Source organism: Enhydra lutris, unplaced genomic scaffold (genome assembly GCF_002288905.1).
Source record: "Enhydra lutris kenyoni isolate GAN:26980312 unplaced genomic scaffold, ASM228890v2 scaffoldscaffold37, whole genome shotgun sequence".
Classification (NCBI taxonomy): domain Eukaryota; kingdom Metazoa; phylum Chordata; class Mammalia; order Carnivora; family Mustelidae; genus Enhydra; species Enhydra lutris.
The window spans coordinates 27,440,196-27,459,275 of NW_019154121.1; the positions used below are offsets into that span (position 1 = coordinate 27,440,196).

General features: G+C 45.7%; 2 protein-coding genes across 3 annotated transcripts in view; both read left to right on the forward strand.

The window, feature by feature from the left end:
* LOC111154392 (polypeptide N-acetylgalactosaminyltransferase like 5) overlaps window positions 1–16,665 on the forward strand; it is a 60,508-nt gene extending 43,843 nt beyond the window's left edge. The window contains 5 exon segments of the mRNA XM_022513929.1: window positions 9,105–9,254; window positions 11,828–11,968; window positions 11,971–12,104; window positions 15,970–16,178; window positions 16,370–16,665. Of these exon segments, the coding sequence (XP_022369637.1) occupies window positions 9,105–9,254; window positions 11,828–11,968; window positions 11,971–12,104; window positions 15,970–16,178; window positions 16,370–16,665 (930 nt within the window).
* The window catches only part of LOC111154436 (polypeptide N-acetylgalactosaminyltransferase 11), a 54,037-nt gene continuing 51,104 nt past the window's right edge, over window positions 16,148–19,080 (forward strand). The window contains exon 1 of one of the 2 annotated variants that reach the window (XM_022514036.1): window positions 16,148–16,306. The gene's annotated coding sequence lies outside the window, so the exon portion shown is untranslated. Of the gene's footprint in view, window positions 16,307–16,571; window positions 16,662–19,080 lie in introns of those variants that run through there. The other variant, XM_022514035.1, reaches the window with a different exon arrangement.

The window sequence follows — 19,080 nt, forward strand, 5'->3', positions numbered from 1 at the left end:
GGTGGGAATGCAAGTTGGTGCAGCCACTTGCATTCCCACCAACAGTGGAAGAGGGTTCCCCTTTCTCCACATCCCCTCCAACACATGTTGTTTCCTGCCTTGTTAATTTTGGCCATTCTAACTGGTGTAAGGTGGTATCTCAATGTGGCTTTGATTTGAATCTCCCTGATGGCTAGTGATGATGAACATTTTTCCATGCCATTTGTATGTCTTCTTTGGAGAAGTGTCTGCTCATGTCTTCTGCCCATTTTTTGATGTGATTATCTGTTTTGTGTGTGTTGAGTTTGAGGAGTTCTTTATAGATCTTGGATATCAGCCCTTTGTATGTAGTGTCATTTGCGATTATCTTCTCCCATTCCGTGGGGTTGCCTCTTTGTTTTGTTGACTGTTTTCTTTGCTCTGCAGAAGCTTTTGATCTTGATGAAGTCCCAAAAGTTCATTTTCACTTTTGTTTCCTTTGCCTTTGGAGACATATCTAGAAAGAAGTTGCTGTGGGTTTTTGACTAAATTCCAATAGACTTTTTATCATGGTCACTTTGGAGCACTTGGCTGGCTCTCTCAAAAGAGCCTGCGACTCTTGATCTCAGGGTTGTGAGTTCGAGCCCCACGTTGGGTGTAGAGGTGTCTTAAATAAATAAAACTTAGAATAAATAATGGTCACTTTGAAGTGTGCATACAAATCTGGGTTGTGAATTCCCCATTATTATCCTTAATTTTTTTCTCACTTTTCTCTGCCTGTTTGTTTCTTCCTGGCAGACACAGTCTGGTGCAGAGAAAGCAGTTTAATCAATGACTAAGTTCAAATCTTGGTTGAGCTTTAGCTTCCTTGCAGGTAAAATGAAAAAACAGGGTCCATATTACAATGCAGTAAACAGATACTTTCTGGAAGGTGCTTAATACGGGAGAGCTGTAATGATTCTATGTTGCCCTCTGTTCTTACACTCTGCGGTCGTCCGCAGAGACCAGCCTCTGAATGCACATACTATCTTAGTGGGTATTAAATTGTTTGCTGTATTTGCTTTTGTGTTTTATTTTTCTGATTTTTTTTCTTTGCTCCTGTTGTTATGTTTTGGATTTGGTCTCCCTCTTCCTCCTTTTGGCTTGTTACTTTGTTCACTCGCTCAAAGTTCTCTTAAGCACAGACTTCTTTCATAGTGCTTCAGTAAGTTATTGCGAATATAAAAATATCTGGAACAGTATCTTTTTCCTTTTAAGGCCCTGTTTGGCAGTACATGGGAAGTGTGTTGTTTTCATTGCTTCTCCCCGCCCCCATCATGTGTTCCCTTCTGATGCCAGCATTATTTTATAATGTTCATGTCTTTGGTACTTTTCATTGTTTGGCTGATGATTCCTTGTTTTATTGTATGGCTCTCTGTGAATATGGTGTATGGCATATTAGGTCCCCTTTTCAGGACGTGATATCTTAATGAGCACATTCTTGTGTCTCAAGAACATCAATTTTGTGAATAACATATGCATATTTGAAGAGGGAGTGTTTTCCTTTTTCTGGTTCTATATTCCCTCCAGAAAGCAAATAACAGTTAACATATCATTCAAATGTATTAATTTTCCTTGCTTCCATATTCTCAACTACTCCATTCCTAATGGCCCCTTCATATTTTTTTAAGTATGTGTGGGTCTCTCTCTTCATAAACATGTAAATTAATAAATAGGAGGCGTACTCTCTTGACCTGGCTGCGGTCTCTAACCAAGATAAGTAACCCTGTGTTTCCGGAGAGAAGATCACAGACACCTGTACATATGTCTTCATTTCTCAGTGCTCATTCCAATAAATCAACATCCTGGTGGCCTCGGCACCCTGGGACAGCATTCCGGGAACTGTCATCCATTTAATACTGATGTCCCTAATGGATGGCTTTTATTCTTCTGTATCCTGGAGGTCACTGCAACATTTGATGCTGTCTGCCGGTTTTTTCCAGACGTTTCCTTGGAGTTTAGAACATCGCTCCTGGTTCCTCTTCCACAGCTCTGTTCTGTATCTGTAGGAGTATCTTCTGTGCATCCCAGAAGCGTGGGTGTCCCTGATACTGGTGCTCTTGTCAGCTGTCCCTTCTTGCCCCGTGTGCCCCTTGTGGCTCATGGCTGACCTCAGCTGTTTTGCACCTGTGAAGCCACAATTGGTGGTTAATACAGTGTGATATTTCCTTACCCGGTGGGGAAGAACTTCAACTCTGAGCTGACTGAGTATTGCCCATAGGGGCTGTCTATGACCCAGCAACTAAAGGGACTGTGCTTGGCAGGACAGGGGTGTGGGACCTGTTGCCGCATATCTGTTCTGATTGGCCTGGGTCTGTCACACCTTGCTGATATTTTTCAGGGCACCCCTGCATCAACTCCCATGGCTCTCACTAACACCTGGGTGGTGACAGTACCCCAGTCTACCCTTGTTTAGGGTGAAGACGCTGTCAAGAGTTCTCGTTAGATCCAGTGTAGCTCTCATGAGGAGCACCCGCTGTTTTGGGCTCTGCCACACTCCGGACATTCAGAAGAAGGTGCAGCCCGCATCCGTCCATCCATCCATCCATCCATTCACTCACTCACCAATACCGAGAGCCTGTTACATGCAAAGTGCTGTGCTAGTACTAAATTCAGTGGCGCACAGAGCAAACGCGGCTCATGAGAGCATGAAGCTCCACATGCTGAAGTGGAGAGAGGTGATTAGTTATTTATGTTTGATAGACACAATGAAGGAGACATACAGAGCACTACGAGATCAGATGAAAGGGGAATCCAGCCTGTGTTGGGGGAGCCATGTGTCTTCGGTGGCTTCCCTGCAGAAATGGCATTTTTAAGTTACGGGGTAAAGGATAAAGATGTATTTCGTTTATTGGACGAGGTCTTATGTATATGACACGCGCTGCTCCGGGATCTAACAGGTGTTAACTTATTTAAAGTTCCTGACAAGCCTGCGAGCTACATGCGTGATGTCCTGCTTAGAGTGGAGGAGCTGGAGGGCAGAGTGCTGGAGTAACTTGCCTTGACTCAGGGAACTCGTAGGTGTCTGCTCCAGACCTGTGTGTCCTGCTTGGTACTGTCTACTCACCTTCAGGTCTGGAGACCTCGCCAGCTTGGTTCTATTCTGTCTCTAGGTCATTTCTCTCTGGAAGCCTCCAGAGCTCTGAATTTGTCTTAGTTGCCCTGCTGTGCTCACTCTGGAGAGGGGATGGGAGCTGCGGCTTCACCCGCAGCCTCAGGAGGCTTCTCCTAACCCAGGCTGCAGATCCACACTTCCATTTCCTGGTGGAGGGCAGGCTGGCCTCCAGCAGCCCCCGACAACCTGCGTGGCTTGGCGCTCCATCCTGGAGGCCCCAGATATGGGCAAGGTGCCCTGCTTCAGCCCCAGAGCCCTGCCGTATCCTCTGAGCATCACCTGCCTCACTATGGGATGGGACCTCTTAGGTATTGAAGCCAGCTTAGCTGCCGCCCAAGGTGGCCACACCTCTTTGGATGCTTCAATTAGAAAGCAAACTGTGTGCTGGCAATAGAGAAAGGGCGGACCACATTCTTAGAGTCTGCATAAGGGAGTGGGGTGGGTCATGCTCCTTGGCAGCCCGCTGCTCTCTGACCACGGCTTACCATGGGTCACCATTGCTCCGAATTGCCTCCTCTCTTGGGTTGCCCCAAGACCCTCTTTCTCTTCTCCATCCTCTGAGTAACCTTATCCACACCACCCTTGAATGACTACAGGCTGATGACGTAGTTCTAGCTCCTTCCCAGGTCTTTCTGTGCCATCATCTTGTACATCTAATGGCATGTAGGTGATTGTCCTGTAGGTTGAATATCCCATGGGTATCCTAAACCCAACATTTCGAAAATGGAGCTCTTTCTACCCCCTCGAACCCATGCCTCCTCCCTTGTTCTTTTCCTCTTTGGATGGATGACATGCTGCCCTCCTCCTGCCTGCAGCTGTCCATCCCCTGTCCCCCCAGAGTACCTTCTTGGTCTCCACTCTCCCTTTCATGCCTCTCTTTCTCCCACCAGGTATGGTTAGATCTAGGTCTAAGTCATCACTCACCTCCGTCCACTTTGCTCTTTCCTACTACCACAGTCCATTTCACAGCTTTGATGTAATCTCTTCAGGAAGGCTTCCTTGACCTTATCACCACTCTCCCTGCATGCCCATGCACACACGCACGTGCACATGCACATGCACAAGTCTGGGGTCCCTTCCATGTGTGCTCACGCATTAGAGCGCATGCTTTATTTTTCTTTTTTTGAGTAGACAGTACCATGACAGCACCTGTTCTAGTGTACCAAGTTCAGGGCAGGCTCTGTGGGCATACAACCTGTGTGGTTGCCCGTGGGGGCACTTTTGGAAGGACCCCACACTTGATGGAATACTCCACCATTGCCTTCCTGAAATTTGTTATAATTTTTGAATCAGAGACTCCATTTTTGTTTTGTGCTAGACGCCCATCAATCTGTGTACTGAACAGGCAGTGAGCCCCACGAGGGCAGGGGCACGGTCTGACTTGTTCACACCTGGGTCCCAGAGCACCTAGTATGTTTGCCACATAAGAAGTGGTGGGGCGCCTGGGTGGCTCAGTGGGTTAAAGCCTCGCCTTCGGCTCAGGTCATGATCCCAGGGTCCTGGGATCGAGCCCCACATCAGGCTCTCTGCTCCATGGGGAGCCTGCTTCCTCCTCTCTCTCTGCCTTGCCTCTCTGCCTACTTGTGATCTCTCTCTGTCAAATAAATAAATAAAATCTTAAAAAAAACTTATTTAAAAAAGAAGTGGTTGGGAAATATTTGTAAATGGTTGAACTGGTTGGAGTCTAGGAAGCCTGATTATGTATAAATGATCAGAATAATCGTGTGTATCAACTGGGGCGACGCACATCAAGCATTTAAAACAGTGTCTGCCACCCAATGAGCCATCAGCCAATATCGGTTCCTTTCTTTCTACGCGACAGCCATCCCAGAGTCCTCATTTAAAGTGGTATCTGACTAGCAGCCTCTCCTAACTTTCTGCTGAGAAGTTTCTTGAGATTGGAGAAGGCGGAATAGACTAGAAAATAAATCTGATGGACTGCCTGAATCTGGGAGGCAGCGCCGTAACTGTGAGGCCAATGGAACAGCCTGAGAAAATCCTACCCTGGTTTTTGTCACATGTGGTACCCCTACGTCACCTCATGAAAACAAATACAGATTACAGAAGAAAGAAAATACTTAGTAATGCCCTGATTTCTGCCTGCAGACTCAGAAAATAGGCAGCTTTCCAGTGGAGAAGGGCCAGTGAGGCTGGGCCATGATGCAAGGAGAGAAGGATAAGCGAAGGCTGGAGAGGGGGCAAGGGCAGGACGCCCCAGAACCTTGTAAGGTTTTAGGTTGTATCTTATGCATGGTGGAATGCTGCAGGTAGGTTTTAGGTAGGACAGTGATGGAGATGAACAAAGTGGGGGATAAGCAGGGAGAGCAGGAGCTTCTTGTGATGATCTGGACAAAGGGTAACCTTGGATGGAACTAGAGTGGTTGTAATGGAGGCGGGAAGACTGGACAGATTCCAGGCATATCTTATGATTAGAGTGGATAGAACTTAGAGACTGAGCAGGTAAGATGGATGTTAAGACAAAGCAGTGTCCCAGACAGGCCATTATCAGTCGGCTAATGCCATGATGATGCTATGTTACAAACCAGCTCAACGCTGAATCACTTAGACCAATAAGCATTAGGTTGTTTCTTTCATATGTTCATGGGCGGGCAAGGGGGACTCTGCCTCTGCATTTATTTTTTTTTTTTTTAAAGATTTTATTTATTTATTTGAGAGAGAGACAGTGAGAGAGAGCATGAGCGAGGAGAAGGTCAGAGGGAGAAGCAGACTCCCCATGGAGCTGGGAGCCCGATGTGGGACTCGATCCCAGGACCCCGGGATCATGACCTGAGCTGAAGGCAGTCATCCAACCAACTGAGCCACCCAGGCGTCCCTCTGCCTCTGAATTTAGATGGTCTGGGCTTGGCTCTAGTCTTTGACTTCAGTTCAGGTCCATTCATCATTCTATGAGTATTAGAATTCTACTTGTGTAAAAAAAAAAAAATTCTATTTGTGTTCTACTAGTATTACTATTCTACTAGTATTTGAGGTACTGGTATATGAGTGGTGACTAGTAGCAACCCAGCATATTCTTCTCATTTGGATGGGCAAGGATGCAAAAGTCAAGCCAGACCACAAAGCATATTTAAAGCTTCAGCATGCATCATGTCTACTCCCATTGTGTTGGCCAAGGCAACAGAGGGACAAGCCCAAAGTCAGGATGTCCAAGAAATAAACTTTGCCCCAAAGTGAGGGATGGGAGAGTGAACTAATATTTGCTGAACAATATTTCCATCTATCAGACCAAGTTTCTGGAATAAACAACCAAGTGGATGAAGGTCTGTTTTACTTAATGAGTAAAACTGAAGTTAAGAGAAAAATGTCCCCTCATGTATCAGTTAGCTTTTGCTGTATAACAAACTATCCTGAAACACAGTGGCTTAAAACAGCAAACAGTTCTAATTTCTCATAATTCACTGTGTTGCCAAAGTGGCTTTTCTGGTCAGAGACAGGATGGCTGGTTTCTACTGGTATTGCCTATATATCTGTGTTCATCTGGAGGCTCAGCTGGGGCTGGCGAGTCTAGGATGACATCATTTGCGTGTCTGGACATTTGCCCAGTGATCACTGGGGCAGTGGAGATGACTTGCCATTTGTCTCTTACATCAGTCAGGCTAGCTCAGGCTCATTTCTGGTGAGATGGTCACAGGGTTCCCAAGAGTAGCAAATGAAGTCCCGTGCAGCAAACACTTCAAGCATCTGTTTGTGTCACATTTGTTAAGGTCCCATTGGCCAAAGCAAATCATGTGGCTAAGGCCAGATTTAAGAGGTGGAGAAATAAGCTTTAAGTCTTGATGGAATGAGGGACAATGTTACGTTGCACAGAAGTGTACATAGAGGAATGAAGATGTGTGGCCATTCTGGCAACCTACCACACTTCACTACAGCAGAGATACACGCTGATTTACAAACACAAACTCTAAGCATTTTATAAGCATCAAATTATCTAACGCTCATAGCAATCCCATTAGGTGGGTACTTACTCTCACTCTGCAATTGAGGAAACTGAGGCACAAGTAGGTTGAGTAACTGCAGTAACTTGCCTTCGTTCATACAGCTGATGGAGGATTCGAACTGTACTGAGCGTCCCAGAGTCTGTGCTCTTACCCACTGTGTTAGCTCAACTCTCAGTGGGGTGCCAGTGCTGTTACTACTACTACTACTACTAGTACTACTACAACTACTACTACTACTAATAATAACAACAGTAGAAACTGGGAGCTGGGTGGACAACCTCCAGCAGAACTTCTGAGAAAGCAAGCGGACCATCGTCTACATGGCCAGTGAGCCCAGCAAAGTGTATGTCCAGACGGATCGTGTCCCTCTAGAGAATGAACCGAGAGGAAGAGAACAAATGCATGAGCCCCAGGAAGATTAGGCTCAATTCCTGCAGCGTCCTTCAATTTGATTTTTTAAAAAGATCTTATTTATTTATTTATTTGACAGACAGAGATCACAAGTCAGCAGAGCGGCAGGCCATGGGAGAGGGGGAAGCAGGCTCCCCGCTGAGCAGGGAACCCCGATGCGGGACTCGATCCCAAGACCCTGGGATCATGACCTGAGGCGAAGGCAGCTGCTTAGCCGACTGAGCAGCCCGGCGTCCACAATTTGACTTTTTCTAAAAGATTTATTTATTCATTCATTCCAGGGGCGTGGAGAGAGCCAGAGGGAGAGACACAATTCCAAGCAGACTCCGAAGTGAGGGTGGTGTCCAACGTAGGGCTCAAGCGCACGACCCCGAGATCATGACCGGAGCCAGAACCAAGAGTCAGGTGTGCTCGCCGGACTGTGCCACCCAGGCATCCCGTGATTTTTGAGAATGTTTTCTCATAAAATTTTTAGTCTTGTACCTCTTCTATCACTTTGATTACTTTTGTTTTCTGTTCTGTATGCCAGATTTCTTTTCTAATCAAGAAACATTTCAAACATAATAAACCGTGCTTTCTCCAGTCTAATTATCAAACAGATACTAATGATCTTCCAAATATCCTTAAGTTCTCACTTTAAAAAAAGAGAATAAAACATTATAGATAGCTAGTAGCAGTTAGCTTTTGATATATAACAAAGTGTCCCCCAAACAGTAGCTTAAGTGAACAACTGTGTAGTTCTCAATTTCAGATGAAAATGAGATCCAGGGGTGCCTGAGTGTCTCAGTCAGTGAAGCATCTGCTTGGCTCAGGTTATGATCCCAGGGTTCTGGGATCGAGCCCCACATCTGATTCCCTGCTTGGGGAGCCTGCTTCTCCCTCTCCCTCTGCCTGCTGTTCCCCTGCTGTGCTCTCTTTCTCTGTCAAATAAATAAAAATCTTTAAAAGAAGTTTTATAAACTGTTTAAAGTACAAAAAAGAGGTATCATTGAATTTAGCCCTGATCAGTGTTTTCTTATCACGTAGTCATGCTCAGAACATCATTGGTGAATATTTGAAGACAAACTATTTTGCCACTTTTTATACATAATCAGCATCAGAATAGGTCACATATGGGGAACCTGGGTGGCTCAGTGGGTTAAGCATCTGCCTTTGGCTCAGGTCGTGATTCCAAGGCCCTGGGATCAAGTCCTGCATCAGGCTCCCTGCTTAGCGGGGAAACTGCTTCTCCCTCTCCCTCTGCCTGCTGTTCCCCCTGCTTGTGCTCACTCGCTCACACTCTCTGTCAAATAAATAAAAGAACAAAACAAAATCAAAGGATTGTTTTTTATGAGGGAGACAGAATTATTTTGTATTTGGAGTGCTGACGCGGAGGCCAAACTTCCTGAGTTTAAACCCTGCACTCTCTGTCACTGGGCAAGTTTCTTACTCAACATACGTATGAATTTCTTTATCTGTAAAGTGGGGATAATGACAGTATCCACATTATAGGGTTGTTGTGAGGATTAAATGAACAACCTAAGACATGTTAGCTATTCCTATGTTTGTTAAAAAAAAAAAAAAAGATTCTGCAGTTGCCTAGTACTACTAGCAAACATGCATTAATGTTTTTCGGTTTCGCCTAGATCTGGATGTGTGGAGGCCAACTTTTCATACTCCCCTGCTCGCGAGTGGGACTCATCAATAAGCCGCGCTTTCCCAATCGACCTGGTTTTATGAAATCCGTGACCTATAACAATCTCAGATTGGTGCACGTTTGGCTGGACCAATACAAGGTGAAGGAAACGTCTCTGATTTGGAAAGACAAGCAAGAGTACAGAATGGGATTGCCCTAAAGACACCTGTTACTACTACCTTTCCAGACAACAAATTTTTTGATTTTTCCCTCTATTTTCCTTAAATTAGCTGTCAGCCACTCATCTACCTTCCCCAGACCCTATTCTCAATTGGTTCATTCGAACCTACTGCCCTGGAGCATTACTTTTTAATTTCTAGGGAAACTCAAGTTTCTCAGAAGTAAATCAGCCACCACCGGAAGTTTGTTTGGCCCAGATCTATTTCCCCTCCTAAGCAGTGCCCCTCTGAAGCAGCTCTCCCTGCCCTCCTCCCCACAGGCAGCTCCCCAGATTCTCTTCCTCTACTACCAAGTTCTCAAGGGATGCAGCTGCTGTGATCTGGAGACCACGTGAGAAACTCCATTACCTCTTTTCTTTTTTTTTAAAGATTTTATTTATTTGACAGACAGAGATCACAAGTAGGCAGAGAGGCAGGCAGAGAGAGATGGGGAAGCAGGCTCCTCGCTGAGCAGAGAGCCCAATGTGGGGCTTGATCCCAGGACCCTGGGATCATGACCTGAGCCGAAGGCAGAGGCTTAACTCACTGAGCCACCCAGGGACCCCCAATTACCTCTTTTCAACCAACAGTCAAAGATTTCTCTATCAAAGCCATGCTCCTTCATCTGTGCACCTCCCCAAGCCTTCAGCCCCTAGCCAGGACCTAAAACGACGCACAGAGAACATGCCGCTCTGGCCCCATTTGAAAGTGGTCCCTGCGGGATCCATGCACAAACCAATATCGCGGTAACTCCAACAAGACCTCATGTCAGATACGTGGGGAGAAATGTGTAAGAATCTCTCTATGATAGTCTATGTTCTGGTCTTAATCTAATATTTATTTATTATTTTAAATTATAAAAGTAATACTCTTTCTCTAGTAATAGGACAATGCAGATTAAAGCCTCAGTGAGGTATTTCTATGTAGTCACTTAGATTGGCAAAACTGTTTAAAGTCTGATAGGACCAAGTATTGGCAAGCACAGGAATTCTCAGACATCGCGTGTGGGAGCACTCATTATTACAAACTCACTTTGGAAGACAGTTTGGCAAAATCAAGTAAAGATCATGAATATCCCACGATCTAGCAATTCCATCCTACACATACATCCCAGAAAGACACGCTTTTGTGCAAGAATGCATGAACGAGAATGTTTACAAACAGCATTGTAGGTGTTAGCCAACACTAAATACAGCCCACGTGCTCATCAGGATCAAAATGGATAAATGCGACATATTTAATTGATATAATTCTATTTGGCCATGAAAATTAACCGTAGACATACATACAACAGTACAGCCCATCTTTAGGACATAACGGTGAAGTAAAGCAGCCAAAAACAATAGAATGTATACTGATTTATTCCAGTTCCTATTAAATTAAAAATGGGTAAAATTAAGTCACATAATTTATGTGTGCACAATTAGATAAAGCTAAAAAGAAAAGCAAAAGCATGAATACATAATCAAGATAGCATTTAAAACCAAGGGAAAGGCTTCGCTCAGGACGGGAAAGGCTGGGGGCTTCGAGGAGATTGTTTGTGTAGTATTTCTTGACCTAGTCAGTATCACGGGGGTTGATTTTTCAACAATTCATTAAGTTGCACATTGAATTTTATATACTTTTTGTATACTTATTATATCTCCTGATTTTAAAAGAAATTATTTTTTAAAAGGTAAAACATACTCATGTTTAAAAGTCATACAGTACTGAAAGAGTACTAAGTGAAAAGCAAGCTTTCTCAGACCATATATGGTTCCACCCCTCAGAAGTAACATTAAATTAGCAAGTGCTAAATCACTAAATTTAGCAATCACTAAAATGAATAGTTTCTTGTTAACACACATTTAAAAACAAATATATATCCTTTTATATAATGAGATTCACACAATATTTTGTTCTGCAATTTTTCCACCTGTTAGCATATTTTATTTTTTTTTAAATATTTATTTATTTTAGAGAGTGAGTGCATGGGTGGAGGCAGGGGCGGTGGGGGGAGTGCGGGTTGGGCAGAGGAAGAGGGAGAAGCTGACTCCCTGCTGAGCAGCGAGCCTGAGGAGTGGCTCAGTTCCCGGACCCTGGGATTATGACCTGAGCTGAAGGTAGATGATTAACCAACTGAGCCACCTAGGTAGCTCCTAGCTGCTCCACAGAGCCCCTATCTGTTAGTATATTTTAAAAAACATACTTTCAAAGTCTTTTAAAATCTGAACATATAAACATGTCACCATAGGTGGCTGTGATTCTTGGGCTTCTAAGAAGCAGCACGGAATCCCTGGGTCCCACCCTGGATCCCTCTACACCCCTCCGTTGTGGTTTGTCACAGCACATACTGTGAATGCGCATGGGGTGAGGGAATCCAGGTACCACGTGTGTCTCTGCCCTCACTCTACGGATGGAATCAGAAGGTCTTCTGATTTTTGTTGTTCTTGTTCAGGTGATGGAAGGATATACTGCTATGTTAGATACGGCTTGTTTGGTTTAATGGAATGACTGACTCTCTATTTCCATTTAGGAGCAGTTTTTTTTACGACAACCTGGTCTGAAATCTGTTGCCTACGGAAACATCAGCGAGCGCGTTGAACTGAGGAAACGGTTGGGTTGCAAACCATTTCAGTGGTATTTGGATAATGTCTTCCCAGAACTGGAGACATCTAAGGACAGCCAAAGAAAAGGAAACAAATCATTTTCATTAATGAAGGGCTAAAAACCTCTGAGATCTTCAACACAGCAAAGAACACAGTTCCAGACCTGATGCGAGTTTGGAACAACATGAAATTATGTGACATGCAGTAAGAAATACAACCAGAGTGCCTTTCTGTCTTCCTTTAACGATAGTTCTTAACACTTTGTTACACATGCCACTACATTTCTGGGGCAGCAAAACCTTGAATGTTAGAAATATACACGGTCACACAGATAAGACTATTATACAATTGTGTGAGATGAAGTGTATTCTCTTCGTTATTTGCCAAACTCATTTGGTCCTGTTGGACCATAGGGAAGGTTCCATTTCTGGAGCCTTTGTCAACTCCATTCACTCCAGGCAGGTGACCTGGCCTGGTGGCCTTCTCAGAAAGACATTCACAGAGAGCCTTGGTTGGTACATACCAACTTCAGCTCAACTGTTTCGAGCTCCTCTCTTGCTGCCAGTGTAGATACTGGAACTGATCCCTTGCTTGGCTGGGTTCCTGAGTTTCCGACGTCCCATCCACTTGCTGTGGTGTCCAGTTCTCTAGGCTGGCCTTCTGGTTTGTGTGTGTCAGTCCTTTTGTCATTATGAGACAGTCCCTCTTCCATGCTTCCAGTTTTGCCTTGTTCATATTTTTCCCCTCCCATGGCTCTGGCTTACAGCTCTCCTGACCCTTCTTGAATTATGCGCTCTGTTGTTAATCTATGTTCTGACTAAGAACTGTTTAGCTGGGACTGGGGAAGAAGTAGCTAAGTTCCCTATCTACCCTGTGTGAACACACTCCCAAATGTCTATTTTTATTTATTTATTTGACAGAGAGATCACAAGTAGGCAGAGAGATGGGCAGAGAAAGAGGGGGAAGCAGGCTCCCCGCTGAGCAGAGAGCCTGATATGAGACTCAATTCCCGGACCCTGAGATCATGACCTGAGCCGAAGGCAGAGGCCCAACCCGCTGAGCCACCCCGGCATCCCCCAAATGTCTAAAGTATTTCTTTTGGGTTAGAAGGATGGCTATTGTGTTCACCCTGGTGAAGGTGGCTAGAAAGGGGGCATATATCTAATTCACAGAAACAATGAGAAAATGAGGGGGAAAACACATTGAAAGGAATAAAAGAACTGGGGGAGACTTGGGGTAGGATCACTAAACCTAGCATATAAACTAGTTTTTTTTTTTTTTTTTTTTTAGATTTTTTGTTTATTTATTTGACAGAGAGAGATCACAAGCAGGCAGAGAGGCAGGCAGAGAGAGAGAGGAGGAAGCAGGCTCCCCGCTGAGCAGAGAGCCTGATGCGGGGCTCGATCCCAGGACCCTGGGATCATGACCTGAGCCGAAGGCAGAGGCTTTAACCCACTGAGCCACTCAGGTGCCCCTAAACTAGTTTTTATAGCAGGAGACAACTTATCTTTTATGCTTACTCAGTCGACAACTGAGTGGTCATCCAGGGCCAGATATCCTTCTAGGTGCTGGGACACAGCAGACGGGGGAACAACAAAACATCCCTCCCTTCATGGAGCTCCTGTTCTTTGAGATAATCCATATAATGTAAAGAAAAAAGAGCCAGTTACTATGATCTCTTTATACATACGTATTTAGCAACTTACTTTATAGAATCTGTTGTTAGAATGACATGGGGAAGACCTGGGCTTATATATTACAGTGGTCAGGGAATTTGACTGAGCCTTTAAAGAATTTTTCTTTAAAGATTTCACCTATTTGACAGACGGAGATCACAAGTAGGCAGAGAGGCAGACAGAGAGATAGGGGGAAGCAGGCTCCCCGCTGAGCAGAGAGCCCGATGTGGGGCTCTATCCCAGGACCCTGGGACCATGACCTGAGCCGAAGGCAGAGGCTTTAACCCACTGAGCCACCCAGGCGCCCCTTGACTGAGCCTTTAAAAAGTCAATCTGGCAACACAAAATAAGCACCACGTTATGATTTTATTCTTGGCCCATATTTATACTTTACCTGCTTCTAGGAAGTAATAAAAAATGTTTATAATAAACACATGGATCTATTAAAATTGGAGTAAAATACAAAATAGAAATCTATAGCAGAAGGAAAAAAATTTAGTATAAATAAATCATTTTGAAATAACTTTTTTTTAGTTTTGAAATTTGAGAATAATTTTTTTTTCCTTTGGTAAGCATAAAGGAGGATGTTGCAAATAATCAGCTTTGCCGGAAGAAAAAGACAAATGTTCTTAGACCCATGAGCCTAATATTAGGTCTTAGTTGGTTTTCTTTTTTTCTCCTTAGAGACAGGGCACACATGCAGGCATGGGGAGAGAGGGGTGGGAGGAGAGGGACATAAGGAGAGGGAGAGAATCTCAAGCAGACTCTCCACGTAGTGCGGACGGAGCCGGCCGCAGGGCTCGATCTAGACCCTGAGATCATGACCTGAGCTGAATCCAAAGGTCAGGTGCTCAACAGACTGAGCCACCCAGGTACCCCTTAAGGTTTAATTTTTTACTGTGACTGTTGGTTCAGGTACCAGATAACAGTGTGGGCAAGTCTTAGACATGATGTAGTATATTCCTTAGACAAGTCTGGAATAGAAATCAGAATAAATATCCAAGTATTGGTGTGATTGAAAGGAAATCCATATTAGCTTATAGGTGGCAATTTTCTGTTTCATGTGGAAACTTAAAAACCTGACTTCTATTTTGGAGCTAACCCACTCAAAGCTTTCCCTAAAACACAGTTTTTGGTATGAGCGAATGTTCAGACAAACCTTAAAGTAAGCCCGGGAGTTCTCTAATTAAAGCATACTTCTCGGAATGTAGCCTAAGACATGCCAGCATGAAACAGCTCCCATTATGTTTCATAGGCTGTGGCACGTACTCTGCCCGGATTATCTCAGCTCAACCACACATAAGATAGGCCCCGTTGTTATTACCATTTCACAGATGAGAAAACCAAAGTTAGAATTTGTTCACAGACTGGGGTTGCCAATTTTAGCAAACAAAAATACAGGATGCTCTGTCTTTGAAATCCGAATTTCGAATACACAATATTTTGTTAGAAGTATATTTCACATATTCCACGGAACATACTTACACCACAAAATTGTTCTTTGTTGCTCTGAAATGGAAATTTCAGGCCATCCTGTATTTCATCTGGTAACTATATGGGGACAGAATCAGCCCAGTGTCAAAGACTGGGCTTAACCACAACATGAGGCTGCAAAGAGCTAAAATTTGTGTCATTCTTCCTAACAGCAAAACTGGAGCTAACCCAAACCTCAACTGCTAGGTTTATACCATTATGCACTAATTTGATGGAATAGCATAGAAACATTTAAAGTAACAGCTAGAAAAAAATTCCATGCCAGGCCCGTCAGAATGGCAAACATTCAAATACCTGACGCTACCAAGGGTCGGGAGCAGGTGGAGTGAGCAGCGGAAGCTCTCAGGCGCTGACCGCTGGCTAGCACAGGGATTCCAAACTTCGGTTTGTGCGCCTCGCCTGCAGATCTTGCTAAAACGCAGATATTAATTACTAGGTAGGTGTGGCAAAGGGCTTCCGATTCAGCAGTTTGGTTTTTTTTTTTTTTTTAAGATTTTATTTATTTGACAAGATCACAAGCAGGCAGAGAGGCAGGCAGAGAGGAAGGGAAGCAGGCTCCCCACTGAGCAGAGAGCCCGATGCGGGGCTCGATCCCAGGACCCTGGGATCATGACCTGAGCCGAAGGCAGAGGCTTAACCCACTGAACGACCCAGGTGCCCCCCGTCAGTAGTTCCAAGCAGCCCCCAGGTGACACCGACGCCGCTTGCTGCGGCCGCTCTTCCTGGGATGCCACACTGGTGCACCTGCCCCCCAGCGTGAGGGCTTTCCACGGCTCCTCGGAGAGGGACACCGCAAAGCCTTCACAGTGGAACCCGCATTTGTTTGAGCAAAGCTGAAGCTGCACATCTTCTAATACGTACACGCCCGCTTGTCCTCATCGAGGGGGTTTTACAACGAGAAAAAAACCCAAGCCGCCCGTCACAGACCCTCAGGGCCGCCGCCGAGCCGGGAGCTTCGCGAACGCTGCAGACTTCGCCAGCGCCACACCAGGCGCGGGCGGTGACGTCACCCACGCGCGGGGGCGGGGCCTTCTGTCACGTGGCTCCAGGGGCAAGCGCGCTCAGTCTGAGACTGCGGCGCGGGAGTCCGCGGCCAGCACTGCGCCCGGTGCAGCGTTTCTTCCCGGGCAACTCCCCCTGCTGTGGCTAATGCGGGTCGGACCCGGGCTGTGGCGGGAGGGAAGATGCCACAGCCGGAGTCCCAGAAGCCCGGGATTCTGCGCTGCCTGCGTCAGGGTGAGTAGCGCGCGGCCTGGCGCGGCGGCCTGTGAGCCCGCGCGGCCTCCGTGGTCCCCTCAGTGCCTCAAGCTAGCGGCTCCGGCGCGCGGCCCCGAGATCCCAAGGCTGAAGGCTGCGCCCGGGGCCTGACGCCCGGCTGCCCGCTGCGGAGTCGGACCGCGAGCACCGCCCCCGGGGACTGGGTGTTGACGGAGGAACCGCCCGCGGGACCCGGCGCGCCCCTGTCGGCGGGTCTGGGCCGCGCTGGGGTCGCGGAGCCGTGGGCCCGGGGCTCCCGCCGCTGTTTCTCGGAACGAGGGTCGGAGCCCTGCGGCTCGGTCTTCCGAGAGAAGGAGGTGGTGCGGCAGAGGCGGTAACAGATGGCAGACGCGAGAGAGAAGTGAGAGCTGCACCCGCCCCCCCAGCCGGGCCGCTCGCGTTTCCCGGGAGGCTCCACAGCTCGCCTTGACACACGGCATTTGGCTGATGTGCCTCTGGTTTCTCTTTCCTTTCTGTTTGCTTGTTGGAGAAATTGGGCTGTTTGCCTCGTGTAATTTCCCGACGTTCTTAAATTCCGTGGCGTTTGGATAAATCTGAAAATACCAAGTCCTTGGCCTCCAGTTCTGAAAGACTTCGTCCTCGGAGGAGTCCTAGCGCGCTCCTGACAGACTGGCGGCGCTTCTGTTCACCGTCGGAGGAGAGTGGGGTCAGCGCTCCTCCCCAGCCTTGCGTTGCGAAATCCCTTGTTTGGTTGGTCCGTGTCCAAAGATACAGCGAAATTATAACTGTGCTTTTCATGGTTTTCCTGCGCCCTCTCTTCCCGCAGATCACAGGTTTAGACCCGACTTTAAAGTCTGTTTGTTTTACTCCACTAAGTTCCAAGCTTTTATCCAGAAATTTGTATGTGGAAACCTACTCTGCCTTAAGACAGAAAGGAGGAAACCTCCCCACCCTCCGTGTGTGTCCGTTGCACTTTGTAGTTAAAGGTGGTGAAAGACCCAGTTTTCACATCTTCTCTGGGCAGTGTCTGTGCTGTTTCTTCCTTGCAGTTCGGAGTCTACTTAGTTTTTTTAAACATTTATGCAACATGAAATTTATCATTTTAACCTTTTTTTAAATAAAAATTTTTAAAATTAACATATAATGTATTATTTGCCCCAGGGGTACGGGTCTGTAAATCTCGGGCTTACACACTTCACAGCAGTCCCCATAGCACATACCCTCGCCAATGTCCATAATAACCGATTTTTGAGTGTACGATTCAGCTGTGTTAAGTACTTTCACAGTATTGCATCACAGTCTATTTCCAAAACGTTTTGATCGCTCCGTGCAGAAACTCTAACCGTGAAGCAGTAACTTCCCATTGCCCCTTCTCCCGGACCCTTTTTGCCTCTCCGAATTGGACTGCTGTGAGTACCTCCTGCAAGTGGAGTCCTGCGGTATTTTTCTTTTTGTGTCGGGCTTATTTCATGTATTGTTTTCAGATTTCATACATGGCGAGCGTCTGTTAGACTTCTTGCCTTTTTGTGGCCGAATTAGAGTTCCATTTTTGGCTATATCACAGTTTGTTTATTGGTTCATCTCTTGACGGGCTGCTGTGCATAGTGCTGCTGTGAACATGAGGCTACATGCACCTGTTTTTGATTCTCTGGGGTAAAAACTTGGGAGTGGAATGGCTGGATCATAGGGTAACATCTGTTTGACTTTTTTGAGGAAATAATCCTTCCCATTTTTAAAACTGCCTTTTTTTTTTTTTAGATTTTATTTATCTATTTGACAGGGAGCTCACAAGTAGGCAGATGAGGGATAAGGCAGGGAGAGAGGGAAGCAGGTCTCTGCTGAGCAGAGAGCCTGATGTGGGGCTTAATCCCCGGACCCTGAGCGGAAGGCAGAGGCTTAACCCACTGAGCCACCCAGGTGCCCCTAAAACTGCTCTCTTAAGACCTTCATGCCTTCCTATGGTTAAATCTGATGCTTCCACCTCAACTCCTGCTGACTTGACCTCCAAATCTTTGTGACACTTCATGTTGCTGGTCAGTACTCCCTCTTGTGGGTCTCGATTTTGTGATCCTTTTCATGTCCTTTATTAGTACTTCCTTTTCCACCGGATTTTTATTTTTATTTATTTTTTTAAAAGACATCTATTTATTTATTTGACACAGAGAGAGAGAGAGATCACAAGTAGTCAGAGAGGCAGAGAGAGAGAAGGAAGCAGGCTCCCCGCCGAGCAGAGAGCCCGATGTGGGGCTCGATCCCAGGACCCTGAGACCATGACCTGAGCTGAAGGCAGAGGCTTTAACCCACTGAGACACCCAGGTGCCCCTCCACCAGATTTTTAACTGTGCATGTCCTCAGAGGTTCAGTGCTTGCTCCTCTTCTGCTATTATTTCATTGGAACTTAAACTAAAATTTTGGTGTTTATTTTTAACATTGCTTTGAAGCTTAGATTCGAATTTCAAGCTAGAACTACCCCCCCCGCCCCGTCCCAAAGCATTATACACGGCTGCTAGTATTTTTTCCATAAGATATATTTTCTTAAAGACATTAGCTAGTTTTTTTTGCATGCAGAACAAGTTAAGTCTCATCCTCAGGATCAGAGCCCCAGCCTGTCCTCATAGAAGTAATTACCTTCCACTAGTCTTAACCAGCTGATCTGTTCATTATAGCCATCCTTTCCACTTGCTGTTTTGTTTGAAAAACTAAAAACAAATATTTATGTTGCAATTTTCCAAGACTTGAACTTTCTCCTTGAAATATTTCAGTATTTGGCCATTGGAATCTTATTTTCTAAA